Here is a 19637-nt window from a genome sequence, read left to right on the forward strand (position 1 = left end):
ACACACATTGATTGGATAGCTGTCAAAAATATAAATAAATACAACCCTGTGATTGGGAGTCAAGTCTGCACTTACCCCATAACATTTCTATAAACTATAGAGCCTGCACCACTGTCTATCCTGGGAACAAGTCCAGAGAGACTAAGACTAAGCCAGCTGGAGATCAATTGTAAATAAGCTTTGCGAGGCCAGCAATATTGCAAAATACTTCAGCTGGGCAATCTCCCCAAGTGTCGCTGACTGGACTTCCAGAGTGCCCCGAGAGAGGACAATTTCTTATGGCTTTTTTTTCGCTTCACCTGGTTAGAACGGTTGAGTCGCCAGTAAGGAATTTTTGCAGCCAACTATCCTTGTAACCAGCCTCTGAATGGGATTGGCACAGAGAGATCACTGGAAACCAAGACCGCCAGTAATTAGCAAAGCTTTGTCACAATAAATGACTAAGGACCTTACCTGTAAACTCCTTTTCTCCAGCATCTGTATCTTTCATAGATTCACATGCTGTATGAATATTGCCGGTCAGGCTGTGAATCTTTGGTAACACAGAGCAGTTTGTTTTTATTAATTAAAGCTACGGTCCCCTTAGTGCTCTAGTAGAGTCATTTTTGGGTTATATTGCCCACAGCCAATGGAAAGGGCTCCGTTAGCTCCACCCCTGGAGGTCATCTTCAGATATGGAACAGCACACTTAAAGTGGCAATAGGAACGAAAAATAGCCATAAATGGGGTAGGCAGGAGGTCCGCATGTGTATCTATGAAAAAAAACAATGCTAGGGAACAGGAGTTACAGGTAAGTAATGTATTCCTTCTCTAACATTGGATCGATCATAGATTCACATTCTGTATGAATAGACTACAAAGCAGTACCACATAGCCATAACGGGCAGAGGCAAGCTCCTTGAAGAAACAATTAACCCAGGAGAGACTCATCTCATGCAAACAGGCTGAGCAGAACCGCCTGGCCAACCTTGGACTCCTACCCGGAATACCCGTCGACACAGTAAAACCGTGTAAAGGTGTGCAGAGATTTCAAGGTTGCAGCCCTGCATATGTCCAGCAAGTGGACTCCGTAGAGGAAAGCTGTTGTGGTCGCAATGCCCCTTGTCGAATGAGTCCCGGGCTTGCCAGGGAGATGCACGCCAACTTGCTCATGAACGAAAGAGATGCAGGAGGAAATCCACCTGGCGACTGAAGCTTTCAAACGTGTTTTTCCCATGCCAGAGGGACTAAAGTCCCAAATAGCTGAGAGGTCTTCCTGACCAACTTAGCGTGGGCAACTTATCTTAAAGCATGCACCACATCCAGAGAGTGCAACAAGCATTCTGTAGAGGAGGATGGCGAACCGAAGAAAATAGTGAAATGCTGAAGGAACTTCGGCACAAAAGAAAGTTTAGTGTACAGCACCACCTTGGACCAAGTAGTGGGGATTGAAGGAAAAACTCTGTGTTGGTGGCCGCCATCACGTCGGCTAGACGTGTAGGCAAGATTCAGTCTTCCAGGACAGGAACTTGAGGAAAGATTAATATAGAGGCTCAAAAGGAGGTCTCCTGAGCCGTGTGAGGATGACGTTCAACTCCCACGCCGGGGCCGGTGCTCTGACTGGGCGGAAGGAGCAGAATAGACCCTTGAGGAAATCCTTGATCAAAAGATGGGACCATAGAGAAGGCCCAGAAGAGGAGCAGGTGTACTTTGATGGATGAAAGTGCCAGGCATGCCTTAGCCAAGGATAGCAAATAGGGTAGAGTGCCTATAGGCAGCATGTTGAAAGGGTTAAGGCCCTGCGTTTTGCATGAGCAGAAAAACCTCTTCATTTACTTTTGTAACAGACCAGCATGGAAGCAGCGCAGGCTCTAGCCAGACTGTGCCTGCAGTCTTGTGGCAGCGGTATATTGCTGATCTCTAGGAGTGTAGTAGGCAGGCTCAGATAGGCAGAGTCCTGGTGTAAAACTGCAGCTTTGCTCCTGGAGAGAAGGTCGCACAGAGGAGGAGTCTTCATTGCGAGGCAGAGGACATGGCCAGGAGGTCAGAGTACCAGAACTGTCTCAGCAAAGTAGGGGCCACTAAAATTAGTTTACACTGATCTTGTTTGAAGACATTTAACACCGAGCCATAAAGGAAATCAGGGTTGGAGGAGGAAGCGTAAAGGAACTTCCCTTCCCAGGGGAATGTGAAGGCAACTCCCCAGCTCTCCGGATGATGGAACCTGCTTGCAAAAGCCACACACCTCTTGTTGGCATGGGCGGCAAAGAGATACGACTTCTGGTGTGCCCCATTGAATACAGATCGAATGAAGTTGACATTCCTGGAGTTCTCATTTGTGACAGGAACTGAGCTCCCTGTCGAGGGAATCCGCCATTGTGTTCTGAACACCCGGCAGGTGGAAAGGAATCAGGAAGATGTGTTCCAGCGTCCGGTGCCGCAACGCCTGGCTTCTGCTGACAGCACAAGAGCCCTTGTGTCCCCTTGCTTGCAGATAAGACATTGTGGTGGTGCTGCCCCTGCCCATGAAAAACCCGGACCACCTGATCGCTGAAATGAGGAAGGAAAGTCTTGAGGGCCCAAAACACAGCGTGCAACTTGAGAAGATGTATATGAAAAGTCTTCTCCTTGTGTGCCCAGAGACCACTGGCCTGTAGATACACTGTGTGTGCCCCAGGCCTCCAGAGAGGCGACTCATGACAGTGACTAGATGTGAGGCGAGGCGAATGTAGAGCCCTGAACGAGATGAGCCCGGACTGACTACCAGCATATAGTATCCTTGAATTGCCTTTTCAAAGAGATGTTGCCCTCCCACGAAGCCGAGGCCTGCCACAAGCGTACATCAGGGACTCCTGGAGTGGCCGCATTCGAAACCGGCAATATTGAAGCAGATGAATGCACAAGGACATCATCTCTAACTGGGACTTCAGGAGGCGGATTTACAAACGAATGTTTAGGACAGTAACATGACTTTGGCAAGAACGGCTTGCACCTTCTCTGAGGGAGTAGCCATGCAGGAATGTGTGTCCAGTTGAGCCCTCAAATAGAGCGCTCACGGAGATGGGTTTAGACCGTATTTCTGAAAGTTTACAGAGAATCCCAGAGACGGTAGGTATTGGATAGTGTTTGCAGTATGGTGGGATGCCAGGGGGAAGGACTCTGCCCGCACCAGTCAGTTGTCTAGGTACGGTTAGACGTGTGCACCTGGATGACAAAGGTGTGCAACCACCGCAGCCAGGCACTTGGTGAACACCCTTGTGGCTGACCGAAGCTCAAAGGACAATACCCTAAATTGGAAGTGGTGACCTGCAACTGTAGGTGGCAGCAGTGTTTTGGATGAATAGGGAAGTGAAAATACACATTCTCCAAATCCAGGGATGCCAGAAAATCCACTTCTTCAAGTTGAGAGAAGACATGCTTTAGAACCACCATCCTACAGTTCTGGCACTTGAGGAATTGGTTGAGGACCCAGAGGTCGAGGATGGGCCTCCAGTCTCCAGACATCTTTTTGACTAAAAAGTACCTGAAGTATACTCTCTTTTCCCACTGACCCGATGGGAAGCTTTTGATGGCTCCCACAAACCAGGAGTTATTGTACTTCCTATAATAGTATGGGCACATGTTTCTCTACCCTTTGCAAAGGAGTAATCATGGGTGGTTTTTTGGCAAATGTATTTGTATTTTATTTATTTATAAAGCGCAAAAGTTTGGAAGGATCAGGGTGCTACATGTACACAAAGGACTTGTAAAACGGTACAGAAACAAACTTCCAGAAAGAGGTCGACAGACAAACGACTAGTGATCAAATAAGGGTCAGTCAAATAAGTGTGTTTTTAAATGCTTCCGGAACATTAAGTAGCATGTGTCCAAACAAAGTACTAAGGGTAAAGTGTTCCAAGCTTGGGCATTAAGGACAGGAAAAGATCGCCCAAAGCCTATGGTTTTGTTGGTCCAGGGAACAGTCAACAATCCTCTCAAACGAAGTCGCCTAGAGAGAACATAAGGTTTCATTTGTTCCTTTAAGAAAGCTGGGGCATTGCCATAATTTCACATGTGGGCCAAAGAAAGGGCCTTGAAACATATTCTTGCAGAAACAGTCAGCTAATGGAGTTTCTTGCTAGCATATGAAACATGCTCTCTCATAGGGATATCGTAAATGATGCGCACGGCTTCATTTTCGTGCACTTGCCGTTTCCTTACACTGCTGTTACTTGCACCAACCAAGAGGGCATTACACTAATAATTGCCCTAACCAAGGTTACGCGTTTTTTTGAGAGGCAGAATTTGGAGTGATTTCGCTTTGAGGAATCGGAGACGAGTGATTCGTGTAGTGATTCAAGGAGTCAGAAATCTAGGTGCGAGCAGATGTGATTCTATTTGTAGAGGCTTGATGCACCATGTTAAAGTCCTCGTCAGTTGGCACAAACTGCTGGGATTGTAATCTATACATTTCAAATAATTTCTTTAAATTGTTCTCTGTGGACTCAATTTCATTATTGGAAAAGTTCCTTTTTGCCTCGTTAATTTGCTGTTTATAGGCTTTCTGCAGTGACGTCCATATTTCCTTATTTTCACTAGTTGGATTTTTTTCCCAAATCCATTCATGCCGTCTCTTCTCAACCTTTAACTTAGTGAGGGCTGCAGTATATCAAGATTGTTGACAAACCCCTTCCCTGATTAATTTGGACTTTGAAGGGGCCACTCTGTCCAAAGATCACTTTAGTTGAATATCGCAAATGGTCGCCAAAATCAGCGGGGTGTCAGATTTGTGAGTAAGGTCCATGGCCTAAGACAGAGCCTCATTACGAGTCTGGTGATATCCCACCGGTAATTGCGCTGGGATAACACCAGCGCAAATAGGGTTACCGCTACTTGGCCCGGATCACAAGTAGCGGCTGGGCGGTTAAGCCCCATTACCCATTGGGTCCTTTGGACCAAATGGGGATTTCATGTCACAATTAGTGCCAGCGCAATTTGCGCTGCACTAGTAGGGCCCAAAACGGACGGAAAGAAGATTTTTTTTCTCCAGCAAAAAGCTGGATGTAAAACTCGAAACTTTCCACCTAACTCCTAAAAGGGCCAGCCCTTAAATGCGGTGGTGATAGCGCTACCGCCGTATTTAAGGGTTACCTCCCAACTCGTGATGAGGCCCATAGTTCCAATTCCCTTTTTAGATTCTTACTGCTTATTCTTTTTGTCAAGGGGTGCGCTTTTAGGGGTTTAAAGGGAAGATATATACAGCATTTGACAAAAGAGTGGTTGGACCATGGACAGGCTCTAGTATTGGTAATTTTCATGGAGATGTTTCCGAGGTAACCCAGTCTAGGATGTTACCTCCTGAGTGGGTTGGCTCGGTATTAAGAATTGTAAAGTCCATGCATTTAAGGAATCTTTCTAACTCGCATGCATGTTTATGTCCAGGATTTCCCAGCCAGCGATTTATGTCCCCAAAGAGAATAGTAGAGCTGTTTGGTTTATTGAAAGGGGCAAGCAAATTTATCAAGTCCTCATTAAAGCTTGGCATGGTCTCAGGTGGACGGTAAATCAAAAATAAAATGAACGCAACAATTTTCGTTTGAAAGAAATGTTAAGTGGAAAATTTCACAGCCAGCACAATCAATAGAGCATTCAAAAACGTGCAGGTCAGATTTTACCAGCAGGGCAACACCACCTTTAAGTCCATGTACCCGATTTTTCCCCAAAAAAGTAGAAGCCTGGGGAGAAAGCCAAGCTTATTTTTGGACCCCAAGAGTCCTTTAACCAGGTTTCTGTAACATACGCCTAAAACCTTTTCCTGGATATAGTCATGTATTTTAATAGCATTCCTGTTTAATGAGCGGGTATTTAGTAGGGACATTTTAATGGTAGCAGGTTGTAAGGATTTAACTACAGGCCTCATTTGCTGCTTGTCCTTTATTTCAACGCTGATGAGATCATCAGACTGCAATGTGGGGGTGGGGGGGTCCTAAAGCTTTCTGAGACCTGGTCTTTAGTATTTATAGGGTCCAGTATGTAATTACATGCTTTTTCTCTGAGAATGATTGAGGACGAACTGTTTGGACAATAATTGAGTGATCTAAAAATTGTAGTTAATCTAAACAGATAGTGCAGGGAGGAGAGGCCACTGGGATGAAAGGGGACGAGATGGGTGGAACATACGCGATCAGACCAGAGGATGTTGATGTATTAGACTCCTCCTGGAGTTTGGGCACAGCATCATGATAAAATTCAGCAATATATTTTCTCCACTAATCTTTTGCACCGCAATTTCTCAGCAGCAAGCACCAAGGCAAGCACGGGATGACGACCCATAATTGGGGACAAAAACAGTAGGACAAACCGAACCATGAGTATAGTACCATGTGGTCCTGCTGGATGAGGGACAACACCCATCCATCTCTGGTGATGGTTTTCCACTGGCCGACAAATTGGGAGAGCCTCCCACCCACTGGGGTATGGAAGTGGGGGGGGCTGGTCCTAAAACAGGTCAGGCTTGTTTAGTTGCTGGCTAGCTCCTAGCTTGCGAGGAGCCATGCCAGAGCTGGTTTCCCTGGTAGAACTGGGACATGGACTTATAGGTGTCTGGAGTGGAGTATGCCTGGGTGCGGTATGACAGCAACTGGTACAAAGGACGTTAGTCTTGATGTTCAAGAGAAACGTGATTTTTCAGATCGAAAGCACTGGTGCCGTTGAAGCAGAGTGCCTGGGGAACATGCTGTTTCCATGTCCACCTTGATGGTTTGCAAGGTCTTGTCCACCTTCTTTTCAAACAAATCTACCCAATTAAAGGGCATGCCTACTTCTTTAGATTGGACTTCCAGCTGGAAGTTGATGGCCTTAAGCCATCCTTTTCTGCGTAAGGCAGCGCTGTTGCCCAGTTGTCTGAAGCCAGTGTCGACTGAGACTGAAATGTTCTTTCACTGAAGCACCTTTGCTCTGTCGAAGCAGGGTGAAAGCTTCTGCCTCCTTATCATTTGGTAGGAATTCGAGAATGGGACCCAACTTGAACCAAAGTTCTCTGTCATATAGTGAGAGGATGGCCACAGCATTGGCAGCCTTGATGGTGGCTGCAGCCATAGTAATGATACGCTTACCGAAAGTGTTGAGATGCTTTGCCCTCTTTATAGAGGGGGAAAGAACATGGCGAGGAAGAGTTTGACAAGAGCTCGCATCCAGCAGCTGAGACCACCGAGTCAGGATTGGGTTGTGATCGGAGGCACTTAAGTGCAGAATCTGAAACCCAGTATTTCTTATTGAACCTCTCCTTTTTTGGAGGGGCCGAGCAAGAGTTGGTCATGGTCAACAGACTGCCCTCCCATTTGTCTTCCAGCACTGGAATTGCGGCCACTGACTTTCTGGGTTGTTCGTGCCTCTGGTACAGGAAACCCTCCCTGCTCTGCTCCTCGTGAACCAAGCCAAACATCTCTGTAGCCCTTGACATTAGGGCATAAAAGGACCCAATTTCATCAGGGGCGAATCACAGAGACGACCATCGTCTGGTTCCCCATAACCTGGCACCCGGTCGTCATACTCATCCGCTCCTGTGGTGTGCGTAGCATCTCCCTGAGAAACATCTTCCAATTCAGTGTCCTTATTATTATGTATTGTGCAAGAAACATTTTTTCTTGTGGAGGACGAGGAGGTGCATCCCGTGATCCACCTGGTTCTTGCTGTGGTGTGGCTGGGCCAGATAGCCTTTGCTGCAGTTCTAACACGAAGGACTTCAGTGTGGTTAGAATGTCGAATGAAACATCTCTACATCGTGGTGAGCCAGTTGGAGTGGGAGGCAACCTCCGGAGATGGGTGACTGAGGACCAGTCTGTACAGTCCCAAACCCTACATCGTCTGTTGCACTCTCAGAAAACCCCGACGGGCTCGTAAGGTTCAGTATACTGAGGGAAATGCTCAGGCGGGGACACCAGCAAGCTTGTTGTAGCTGTGGTGACGCCTAGGGCCAGTGGCAATGGGTGTGGAGGCCTGGGCAGAGCAGCCAGGGTGGACGAAGCTTAAGAAGAGATTGTCACTGAGACTTTTGCCTTGTGGTATAAAGTCTTGTCAGTCGATTACAGGGTGGACGATATCGCCTTCTGTGCCATCGACGTCATTGACAAAGAGTTTGTTGACATAGTGGTAGTCACCGATTTGCTCAGGGCCGCCATTCATGCATCGACGATGTGCCCTGACTCATTGACGTAGACTTGACTTGATGAGGACCTGGCTTGGGTTTGTCGACGGAGGCGTAGACTATGAATGAGGCCTGGACTGTTTGCTCATTGACGTCCTCGGTGAGGAATGCTTCTCAGATGCTGAAGGAACCGTTGGTGCTGTTGTCAAAGTCGTGCAGAGGCAACTTTGGCAGAAGTCGACTGGACCCTTTTAGCCATTTTACTCTGAGATTTATCCTTGTGTGATCTTGACCTCTTAGAGCAAACCAGCCCAGTGTGCTTCCTCTTCAGTCTGAGGAAAGCATGACTCCGAAATGAAGCAGAGTGAGAGGACCCCATGTCACCGGGACAAGTCACTAACCTGCAATGGCAGTTTTACTTAGAGAGTCTTGTTCGAGAATGACTGTATCTGGCACACAACTTCAGGACTGTTTAATCTGTCAGACAGCAGAGACAGTCTTAATGGAAATCTTCCACGTAGACATTCTTGAGGCCACAGGTGGCATAGGCCTTGAAAAGACTCGGTTTGGCATCCACCTTGGACGAGTGAAAGGCTTACACTTCAAGCCAAGAATCTGCTATAACGGGATGTAGGCCACGAGAACCGGATCAACCCCAGACAACAATGGGGCTAGGGATTCAGGAAATCATAATGAAATCTAAAACATTTGTAGAAATGTAGGCATAAACGTCAAAGAATTATCGAGAGAGAGCTGGAAGGACTCCCAACACATAACGTGTGGTAACAAATCTGGGGATGGCCTCCAGGGGTGGAGGTTAGGGATACCCTTGCTCTACTGGAGCACTAAAGTGACACTAGTTTTATTTTCTAAAATAAACTGGTCTCTGTTGTGAATCTATGAAAGATCCAATGCTGGAGAAGGAGAAATTACTTACTGGAAATGTTCTTTCTATGGATTCTTGTTCTGCAGATTCCTCAACAGAGAGATATACATTCCAGCGTACACTGCTCAGAAATCTCATCGACAGGTGGTGTGGTACGACTCAACATTTGATCCCTATCGACTCAACCGTGACACTCGTCGGCTCCAGGCGTGACATTGGCGGCCATAAATACGACATCACTAGGCCCCCGTACCTCAGTCCTCACCTTCTCCCAACCTCTCAAGCTCAGCAGCCGTGGAGCAAGAATCCATAGGATTCGGGCTGAAAATAGAAAAAAAAAACATTCTTTTTTATTTGTATTCATTAATGAGGAGCAGGAACGTAGTAAATGTCAGTGACTGACAGCATTACAACAGCAAGGCATCAAAATGTGCCTAAGACATAACTATTCATAACCTTATCTCAGTAGAAGAGGGCAACCAATTATAGACTGCAGATCACTTTCACAGCGTGCCGGATGGGAGGGTGATGAGGAATCTGCAGGAGAAGAATGCATAGAAAGAACATTACCGGTGAGTAATTCTCCTTCAAAGGATTGCATCATCCCGCAGATTCCATATCAGAGAGACTCCAAAACGAGTACAGATTGCAGAGGCGGGATGAAAGCCCTTAAACAATAAAGGTCTGCAAAAACGCTCTGCCAAATCTGAACCAGGTGCTACATCCAGGCAGTAATGCTTGGTGAACGTGTGGAGCGACTACCACATCGCTGCTTGACATATTTCCCATACTGGTGCACCCCTCTGCAATGTAGATGATGCTGCCATACCTCTAATAGAATGTGCCCAGATGCCTGGTGGCAGATCTTTACCTGCTCTCTGATAATATTTTGCAATGCACAGAGTTATCCACTGAGAGATTGTGTGTTTTGACACAGCTAGACCGTTCCTGGATAGAGAGAAACCCCAAAAACAGTTGGTCTTCACACCAAAATTCCAGTCGTAGCCACATGAACACTGAGCCCAATTTGGGTCCGGTCTGTGCAGCCCTTCCTCATCTTTAGATGGATGAGGGTGTGTGTTTAAAGAAATTGGCAAATCAATGCTGTGGGACATGTTGAATTCTGAGAGCACTTAAGGTAGGAATTTAGGGCTCTTCCCGAGTAAAGCTTTCTACTAAAGGAAACGCGGCTTGCAGGGTAATGCCTGCAGCTCGCTGACGTGATTGCCACCAGGAAAGCTTTTTTCAGGGTAAGTATCCCGACAGGACATTAATACATATTCTTAATGGCAGCTCCGTTTGAGCCTGTCAAAACTAAGTTTAGGTCCCTGCCTGGAACCATAAACAGGATAGGCAGAAACCTATTTACAAGGTCCTTCAGGAATTGAGTCATAGCCATGACCATGAAGAAAGACCCTTGAACCAGAGACCTCTTAAAAACAGACAACGCCGCCAAGTAGCCTTTGACTGTACCCATCTGAAGGCCTGATGAGGCTATTGATAGAAGGAACTCCATCACTGCAGTGGTGGGACAAGCGATAGGCTCTATCCTGCGTTCCCTGCACTACACCTCAAATCATCTCCATCCGCACACGTACAGAGATCTCGTAGATGGTCTGTGTGCATCCAGTAGCACCTCAAGAACCTCTTTTGAAAGGTCCCAGTTATCATATCTCGTCCTCTCAAGAGCCATGCATGTAGGTTGAGGAATTCTGGGTTCGGATGAAGTGGCTGACCTTCCAACTGGGATAGGAGGTCTGGCTGTCAGGGTAACTGGAGAGGTGGGCAGATGGTTAAGCCCAGGAGGTCTGAGTACCATATTCTTCTCGCCCGATCTGGGCAATCACGATCATGGAGGTCGAAGCCTCCTCAACCTCCGGACAACCAACGGGATAACAGGTATTGAAGGGAAATCATAGTGGAGTTCAAAGACCCGATTCCACCAGGAAGGCATCGCCTACTGCACCTTTCACTGGGAATTCTCTTGAGCGAAACTGTGTGCACTTGGAGTTGGACCTCGTGGCACTCATGTGAGACCGTGCTCTGCCTGCACAGAGCAACTGCCAGCCCGTTCTCTATTCCTGCCAGATGGGCATCTTAAGTGGAGATCTGGTTCTTCAGCAACCAGAACCATAGTTGCAGCGCCTCCTTGAATAGGGGCAGAGACTGAACATGCCCCTGTTTGTTGAGTAAGTGCATGGCCACTGTGTGTTGTCAGTCAGAACAAGGACGTGCTTTCCTTGAGGGAAGGCGCAAAGGCCATCAGAGATAGTCTGATCGCCCATTTTTTGGGATGCTCCGAATTCACAGCTGGGGTGAGGAAGGTCTCAGCCACAGAGTAGAAATGGGGTCTGCAATGGCAGCCTTAAAGGGTAATGCCCACTCCATTTGTGGGCCTTTGTCAAGGATGTCTGAGGTCATAGGCCGACAGGGGCTTCTCAGAGGCACTCAGACCCAAGGCCTCAACCACCCTCTCAACAGTCCTTCAGTACTGAGCATTAGGGTATCTGTAAGGAGCGGGATGCTGCATTTCAAGGTCAGGGGATGTGTGCAGACCACTTGCGTCATGGTGCCCTTCAGCAATGGCAACCAAATAAGCATGATTGGCAAAATGATCATCTTCTGCAGACCCTTCGCCCATAGGCTTAAAGCCAAAAGGTACCTGGTCCCCCTAGTCATCGGAAATTGACCGCCTAGTGTAAAAAAACAGCGAGCGAGAATAAGGGACAAAGGAACGATCGTCTGTCTGCACCGACATCTATGGCATTGGTCCCACCAGAATTGATGGCGCCGTACCTCAGAGCTTTCAGCACTACGGCCAGATTCCTAGTAGTCATGGTCGAGCATGGCGGTGTCGGACCTGACTTAGAAACTTTTGTGTCAGAACCTTTGGGTGCAACTGGTGCCGCGGGAGCCTGCAGCGTCGAGACCAGAGTCGTATCGGCAGCAGCAGTCTCAAAAAGTTGGAGCATTTGCTCCTTGAAAGCCTCAAACTCTGCCTTCGACGTGCCCGCATTCAGGCAGGTCCTACCACGCTCTTCCGACAAAGCAGAGTCACTATTTATTTATTGGACATTTGTATGGCTCCTATAAACAGGTATTTCCAGGCACCACAAGACAAGATGGGAGTGGGAGGAGAGACATGATAATCAAAAAAGTAAAGCTTGAAAAACAGTTATATTGAACTTGTGACAATGCTACTGTGCAAGTGCATGACAAGGTTTTAAGTCCATGTGGAGGTACCCGCAAGGGTGGGGGCGGGCAAGTGGTGGGCGGGCCAAGGAGGCAAGTGCTAGGGAAAATGGGGGGAGAGGATGAGTGTGGTGGACAGGGAGGACCAATTTGGGCTAATCCGGGGAAAGGAGGCTAAGGGCAAGTGCTGGCAAAGGATGCTGGGGGACTTGTAGGGGTGGTCTGGCCCCTGTATAACTCTGAAGGGACCAGGCCGCAGTGGCAGGTGGAGAGTTACCAAGGGAGGGGGAGAGGAAAGGAAGAGGAGAAAAGGAAAGTCTTGAGAGTTTTTTGGAACTTAAGAAGATCCGGCTCAAGTCTGAGGGGGGAGGGAGGCCGTTACAGAAGGAGGAGCCAGCCGAGGAAAGGGATCTACCTCCCACTCGCTGCATGGAGGAACTGTTGACCTGCCGAGAGTTGGAGCCAGAAGACCGAAGGACTCTGGCCGGGAGGTATTTAGGGAGGGGAAAGCTGGATGTAGAGAGGTCCCAGGCCCCAGTTAGCCTTGGGGATGATGCAACAGGTCTTGATTTTGATCCTTGGGTCACCAGGAGCCAGTAGAGAGATTTTAGGCCTGGAGAGATGCAGTGCCTGGGCTTCAGATCAAGGATAAGTCTTTCAGTCCTATTATAGATTAGCTGAAAGGGGCAAAGGGAAGTAACAGGCAGGCTGAGGAAGAGGCTGTTGCAGTAGTCTGGCTCTGGAGACATTGAGCTACTGGGTGAAGGTGAGGAAAGGTAGAATGCCCTGAGCAGATGTAACTGAAAATGTGACTGTTTGGCAAGGCCCATGATGTGTGGAGAGAAAGAGAGGAGTCAAATATGATCCAAAGGTTTTTTGCCTCACAGGTGGGACCCACGGAGTCAGGCCAGAGAGTGGAGGGGGAAGAGAAGGAACCATGCCTGCATCAGTGGCATTGCTTCTTATGGAAAGACAAGGATAATGAATGGCTTCAAGAATGAGACAATTTCCTCAGCTTCTTCTGACACATGTACTCTTTTTTCAGGCGTGGGGCCCTCTGACACAATCCTTGACATCATGATCTTTATCGATGCACCAAACGCAAATGCCATGTGGGTCGGTGATTGACATCTCATGGTTGTAGTCTTGGCAACGCTTGAACTTGGACGCCACAGGAGCCGACATATCGACGAAAGTTGATTGAATCTGACAATTTTATTGAATTTACATGTTCTTTCACGAGAAGCGTTCCGAAAAGCAGCATGCTGAGCATGTGGAAAAAAGGAACTGAGGTATGGGGTGTAGTGACGTAGTATATATGGCAGCAGACTTCACATCCGGAGCCAACGAGTGGCACGGTTGAGTCAAGAGGGATCAATGGTCGAGTTGTACTACGCCAACTGTCAAGGTTTTCGAGCAGCTGACACGCGAGTGAATATCTATCCGATAAGAAATCTGTGGGAGAATGCAATCCACTGAAGTGGGATTTGCAAGCTTATACTGTCTGTAAACCTTGTTTGCTTTATTTACAGTACTGGCACTAATAAAATAGAGGCAAGAGCACTTGAATACAGTTACATAAAACTGGTTGAGCTTGCAGTGAACAGTCAAACTACATGCAGGGCCTGTGAGGATGCCCATTCCAATACCCTCATCAAACCCTGCATCTCTTGTGAGGACATTGTTGGGTCATCAGCAAATCACCCACATTAGCACAGTGGACAACTCTAGCTAGTAGTTCATGTGCTAAAAAGCACCCCTGCAGACTTTCTGAATATCGTAATTATACCCGTACTGATATCTTAATTTCCCTTAAATAGTAGATTAAGGAGATCCATTTTATAATAGCTCTGCCTACACCTTCCATTAGTCAATGAGATATTGTTTTACACTGCATTCATGTCTGCTATGCTTCCATCTTGAGAGTTGCCATTATCTGCTCGACCACAGTTACCATTCGGCGTGCAATGGAAATCATGAGGGAAACTGCAGGCAAAGGATTGGTGCAGGTTCTCAGGGTTAAGAGAAATCACCTTAATAGCTGAAGTTTCCCTAGGTCTCTGAGCATTTGCTTACAGTTATTACTAGCATATACATGTGTGCTGCTGTGTGCTAGCACTATCCCACCTTAAAGTAGTAAATAAACAAGTAATTCTGTCTGGGAGAACAGTTAGAAAACCATCCCCAGGGATGTCATGAAACATTCCCTTTTGCTGACAATCCCAACAAATTGGATGTAGGTTTCAGTGTCAAAATAATATATTCAACGAAAATCGCTTTAACATACTCAAACTAAAACTGCAAACTTCTCCAGTTCAAATGTTATCTACAAAGAATGGAGCATCATGTTCCAAAGTTTTCATCGCACTCGCATGATATTGCCTGCAAATCACAGGAGTACATTTTCCCATCCTGTTTTAGAACATGTAAAGGAAGTAAGAAGCAATCATGGTTGTGTATGAGTTAGTAAAATATGATGGCAAAAGAGAAGAAATTACACTTTGACAATCAATCAATGATGAGCTGCTAAGATGGTGATAAGCCTTTTGTCTAAAAGTTTCATGATGGAAGACCATACCTTTAATTAGAGTTTGGAAGTCATTGTGAGTGATCTTCTTGGCCTGCAAGTCAATCTTCAACGCCATCAGAAGAGTGAAGAGAAATTTGTGATCCTCATAAAGCCCTCGTGCTGTGTACCTGAAGACCTCAAAAGTGAGGTACTCAATGATGTTGCCAATTCGCTTGGAGGTTAACTGCGACTTTGCAGATCTTTCCATGGATATGTCGAAGATGCCCAGGAATTGGCGCAGAGATGTCTGGTACATTACATTGACCAGACTCATCTCCACAATGAGGAAGTAAAGAATGCTGCCTCTGGTTGCTACAGGGCGATACTCTTCACGGGCAGTATTGATTTTCAGTTCTGTCTCTGCTGCAATAGTTAGTTTTTCATTGATCTGAAATGAAATCCAGACGAAGCGGTGAGAGAGAAGTATAGATTAATGTATTCCTCCTCTACACTTAAAATGACAGGCTGAACCTTATATGTCAATGTGCTTTCAGCTCTGTGTAGATCTATGCTTTAAACATTGCTAAAGGCCGTTCAGTAAACATTAGCCCAATCAGTTTATCAACATTTTATGTATTAGTTGAGATAGCGTACAATGCCAACTAGATCATCTTTAGGCATGTTCAGCTCCAATGTAGAAAAGTTGAAGGGAGGGGCAAACACGCTACAAGGTGAGTTAAGAGAGCTTGTTGTTGCCTGATGTGAGGTGGCAATTGGTTACAAATGATAAAGGCTGCAACTGGAATGCGTTTCTGATGTGAAGTGGGGGCTATTTGGTCCCAAATAGTATCAGAATAATTAAGTGCTTTTTGCTCGGTCTAACTAATTTCATAGTATGTAGACAATGAGATGATGGGTGGAATAGATTGTTCTTTTGAGGCTTAAAATTTACTATGTATAGCAATAAGGGAGGTGCTATGTGTGGAATTGATTATTGTTCATCCTGCAGGGAGCAAGGGTAGTCATGTTTGGACCTGTTCGGAACCAGGAGGACCCAGGGCCCGAACCCTGGATCAGACAGCAGGTAAGCATGCACCAACATGTGTTTACTCCCTCTGTCCCCACAGGCCATTCCCACCCCTTCTGGCCCCCTGTGATGTTCTCTTGTGCCCCCACCCTTCTCGCACATAGGTGTTACCTGTTTTGCTCGATTCTTCTACCCTGCTCCCCCTACCTCCTCCTCCAGCCTACTTCTGCAGGAGTCTGCCCTGATACATTCTGGTTTGACCATCACTGTCTTGTGGCCAATGCTGGACTTGACTTTTATGGACTTCATTGTTTCACAGTGTGTCACCCTTTCGCAAATTTCATGCTTTGCATCTTGCACTCATGGTGGCCCTGAATCATGCTGTTCCCATCTTCATCTTGTATTCTGGCTAATGTGTTACTACGGACTTCTGCAATTGTATTTGCTCTCTCCTCTTGCTTATCCACTCCTTTTGGCTGCTTACTCTATGTCCTCTCCCTTTTCTTATCTCCTCCCCTTACTCTCTTCTATGCACTTAATCTATCAGAATTGTCCCATGACCTAGTATGATAGAAACCTCGTCTGTCTTCTCCCCCCTCCTCTTACTTGCCGTCATCACCCTCCCCCCCAGCACCATCTGAAATGTCATCAGGCCTAGTACGATAGTCGCTTGTTTTGTTCCTCCCCTCCCTTTCTGCACCCCTCTCCCTCACCCATTGTTTGCCTCCAGCTCTACCAGAAATATCATCAGGCCTAGTACGGTAGTCGCCTGTCTGTTTCCATTTCCTTCCCACTCTCCCCCTCCCTTTCTTATCTATATCTTAGCACTTGCACTATCTTAAATGTCATCAGGCCGAGTACGATAGTTAATTTCACATCCTTATTTTTCATGGCCTGAAGGAATGTCATTGTATTTTCCCCTGTTCCCTCGCTTATGTTGAAGCACTTTGAAACACATTGTGTATAGGCGCTATATAAATAAACTATCATATCATAATAACAAGTGTTGGTGGGAGGAAGGGGTGATCTTTTCAAGGGTGACAATCTGTTAACCAGCAACCTTTCTGTCCTACTACAGTTGGTGGTCAACATAAATGTTTAGGATGTGAAGAGTAAGAAGGGACATTTGGTAGAAAAGTATTCTGGAGTGGGAGAAAAAAAACTCAAAGGCTTTTTCTAAAATTCTTCTCAATGTCAGACCCTGAATTTTGGATGAAAATTGGCCTTTTTTGTAAATCAGGTGCCACCTATTTAGTATTAAAGAAAGAAGTAAGATGTGCCCGATTTCTTTGGGAACACCCTTTTGAGGAAGTTAAAACCACACTTAGAAGTCACGTATCCTTGTAGCAATAAAGGCATTTTTTCGACATCAGCTACACAATTTACAAAATATGTCTGTTTTAGTACTTTCAATTTTCAATTCACAGACATTTTAGGTCCAAATGAGGAACAAGTTGGTTTAAAAAATATAAACCCTTTAAGAAAACAATAATAATATTTTCTATGTAGAATTTCAAGAACAAAACATGCTATGTCAGGGAAATAATGTAAATTCTGGTGACTATGCAAAGTCCATACTAGCCTGTTTGGAATGTCAATGGAGTGATCAGTTTAGCCCACAACAGCTGCCCTTTGATGTCAATTTCTGTAGTATGGTTATTTGCTAAAATATGTCCTACCTCTTCAGCTGTGGCTTTAGTGATCCTGAGAACCTCAATCAGAGATTCATCTTCCACCAGTGAGCCTTCTGTGCTGGTGAGGCGGTATAGAAGGTTGTCTTCAAGTTCTTGCATTTTCCTTTTGTTGGATGTATTTTCCTCCATTAATTTGACTCTTTCTGCCTCCAACTCCTGCAGGGAATACAAATAATATACTTCATTAGATTTTAGATGGGATCATTCTTCAAAATAAAAATACTGCAAGATCAAACAATTGTACCCAGAATTCAAGAGAAATGCAGTTAACATGCTCAACATCTACAGAAGCGGCACAACGTAAACATGAGTGGGGGTGCACAATTACACACCTACTCAAACAATTCAACCAGTGATAAATATTAAAAAAGGAATGCCATAAATCAGAGAAAACTCCAAAGAAATATGCATGCAGTTATAACTCGCCCCGAAAACATAAAAACTCTCAAATATGGTATTTTAAAATACAAAAATAAATGTATGGAATATAACGTTCTTTGGTGGCCGATTATGACCTCATAATTCATGCAATATTTACTGCATACAGTCTTTACTACATGGGGTGTCCCTGGAATATCACAGGAGTTAACAGCTCATGACCCCCTAATCAGGCTGACGTTCAAAACAGGCAGTATTCTAAATACTCTTCCTTGAAAAAGAACAGTGTTCTGTTTGAAACACTGTTACAGTTGTAACATTTCCTGTGATGAGTGAAGAGGAGCAGATGGATACATCATCCCTAGCTCCCACCTCCTCACTATCATACTGGAACAACAGGAGAAGAGCTCTATGTGGAACACAAGGTATTGTCCCAATACCGCATCGAGTGTATGAGAGACGATATGCACGCTGACAACAGTATCGAATGTGCCCACGCACTGTAAGGATGTTTGCATACACCATTAGACATCAACAAGCTATAAGTGAAATCAGACGAGGGCAGAGTCACGCTATGAAGGAAGGTTTAAGTTACTTACCTGTAACTCTTGTTCGTCAGCATGGGTCTGGCATGGATTCACATGCTCATGAATATTTCCTGTCATCAGGCTGGGAATCCTCAGTAAAAGAAAAAACTGTTTCACTTTAGCTTTAAAACAGTATTTCTCCTCTAAATGAATCACTGTCCTCTGGGTCATACTGCACCTGTCCAAAGACAGTCCTCGCTCTATGCTCCACCCGTGGTGGCCATCTTCAGATCTGGTAAGCACGTCAAGCGGCAGGATGAACCAAGAAGGGTCACAGAGGGGAATGAGGGAGGGTTTGTATGTGAATCCATGCCAGACCCATGCTGTAGAACACGAGTTACAGGTAAATAACTTAAACCGTCTCGAGCATGGGTTCTGGCATGGATTCACATACTCATGAATAATGATTACACAGCAGTACATATACACAACCACATGAGGTGGCAAGGCTCAACAGAATAAACACTTACCCCAAGAGAACAGGTTGCGTAGCACCGCTTGGCTGATCGGGGACTCCTCCCTGGAATCCCTGTCGATGCAGTAGAACCTTGTGAAGGTGTGCGTGGACCTCCACGTAGCAGCTCTGCAGATGTCAAGCAGTGGCACACCAGAGAGAAACGCTGTAGTTGCTGCAATGGCTCTGGTGGAGTAGGCTTTCGGGCGGCCCAGAAGAAGCCTATTTGCCAGTCGATGACAGAACATGATGCAGCTGGAGAGCCAGCTGGAGAGCCACCTGGAGATGGACGCCTTTCGACAAGGCCTTTCCATGATTCACAGGTCCAAAATTGACAAACAACTGACGTTTTTTACGAAAACCCTTTGTGCGTGCCACATAAAACTTCAAGGCATGAGCAACATCCAGCAAATGCAACAGCCTTTCCACTGGCGACGAGGGATTCAGGAAGAAGACAGGCAACACCAAAGTCTCGTTGAGGTGGAACTCCGACAACACTTTCTGCATAAAGGTGGGGTGTGTACGCAGTACCACACTTGTAGCGTGGAAGTTTAAGTACAGCTGTTTGAGGGACAGGGCCTGTTCTCCCCTACCCAGCTGATGAGGTGATCGCCACAAGGAAAGCAATCTTCTACAAGATGAACTTCAGCAGGGCTAGATGCACTGACTCAAAGGGTGCCCTGATGAATTTAGTCAATACCACATTGAGTTCCCAAGCCAGGAGCCAGAGCCTTTACCAGCGGAAAAGTCCTGAAGACGCCTCTGATGAACTCCTTGAAAAGTCTGTGAGACCACAGAGAAGGCCT

General features: G+C 46.1%; 1 protein-coding gene across 1 annotated transcript in view; it reads right to left on the minus strand.

Annotated features, from left to right (window-relative positions):
- Window positions 1-19637, minus strand: part of LOC138497282 (dynein axonemal heavy chain 5-like) — a 1499851-nt gene that overhangs the window by 312535 nt on the left and 1167679 nt on the right. The window contains exons 66-67 of the mRNA XM_069620634.1: window positions 17398-17568; window positions 14761-15139 (exon numbers count right to left, since the gene is read on the minus strand). Coding sequence (XP_069476735.1) covers window positions 14761-15139; window positions 17398-17568 — 550 coding nt within the window. The remainder of the gene's footprint in view (window positions 1-14760; window positions 15140-17397; window positions 17569-19637) is intronic.

This window comes from Ambystoma mexicanum, chromosome 5q (genome assembly GCF_040938575.1).
Source record: "Ambystoma mexicanum isolate Mex_15411 chromosome 5q, UKY_AmexF1_1, whole genome shotgun sequence".
Classification (NCBI taxonomy): Eukaryota; Metazoa; Chordata; class Amphibia; order Caudata; family Ambystomatidae; genus Ambystoma; species Ambystoma mexicanum.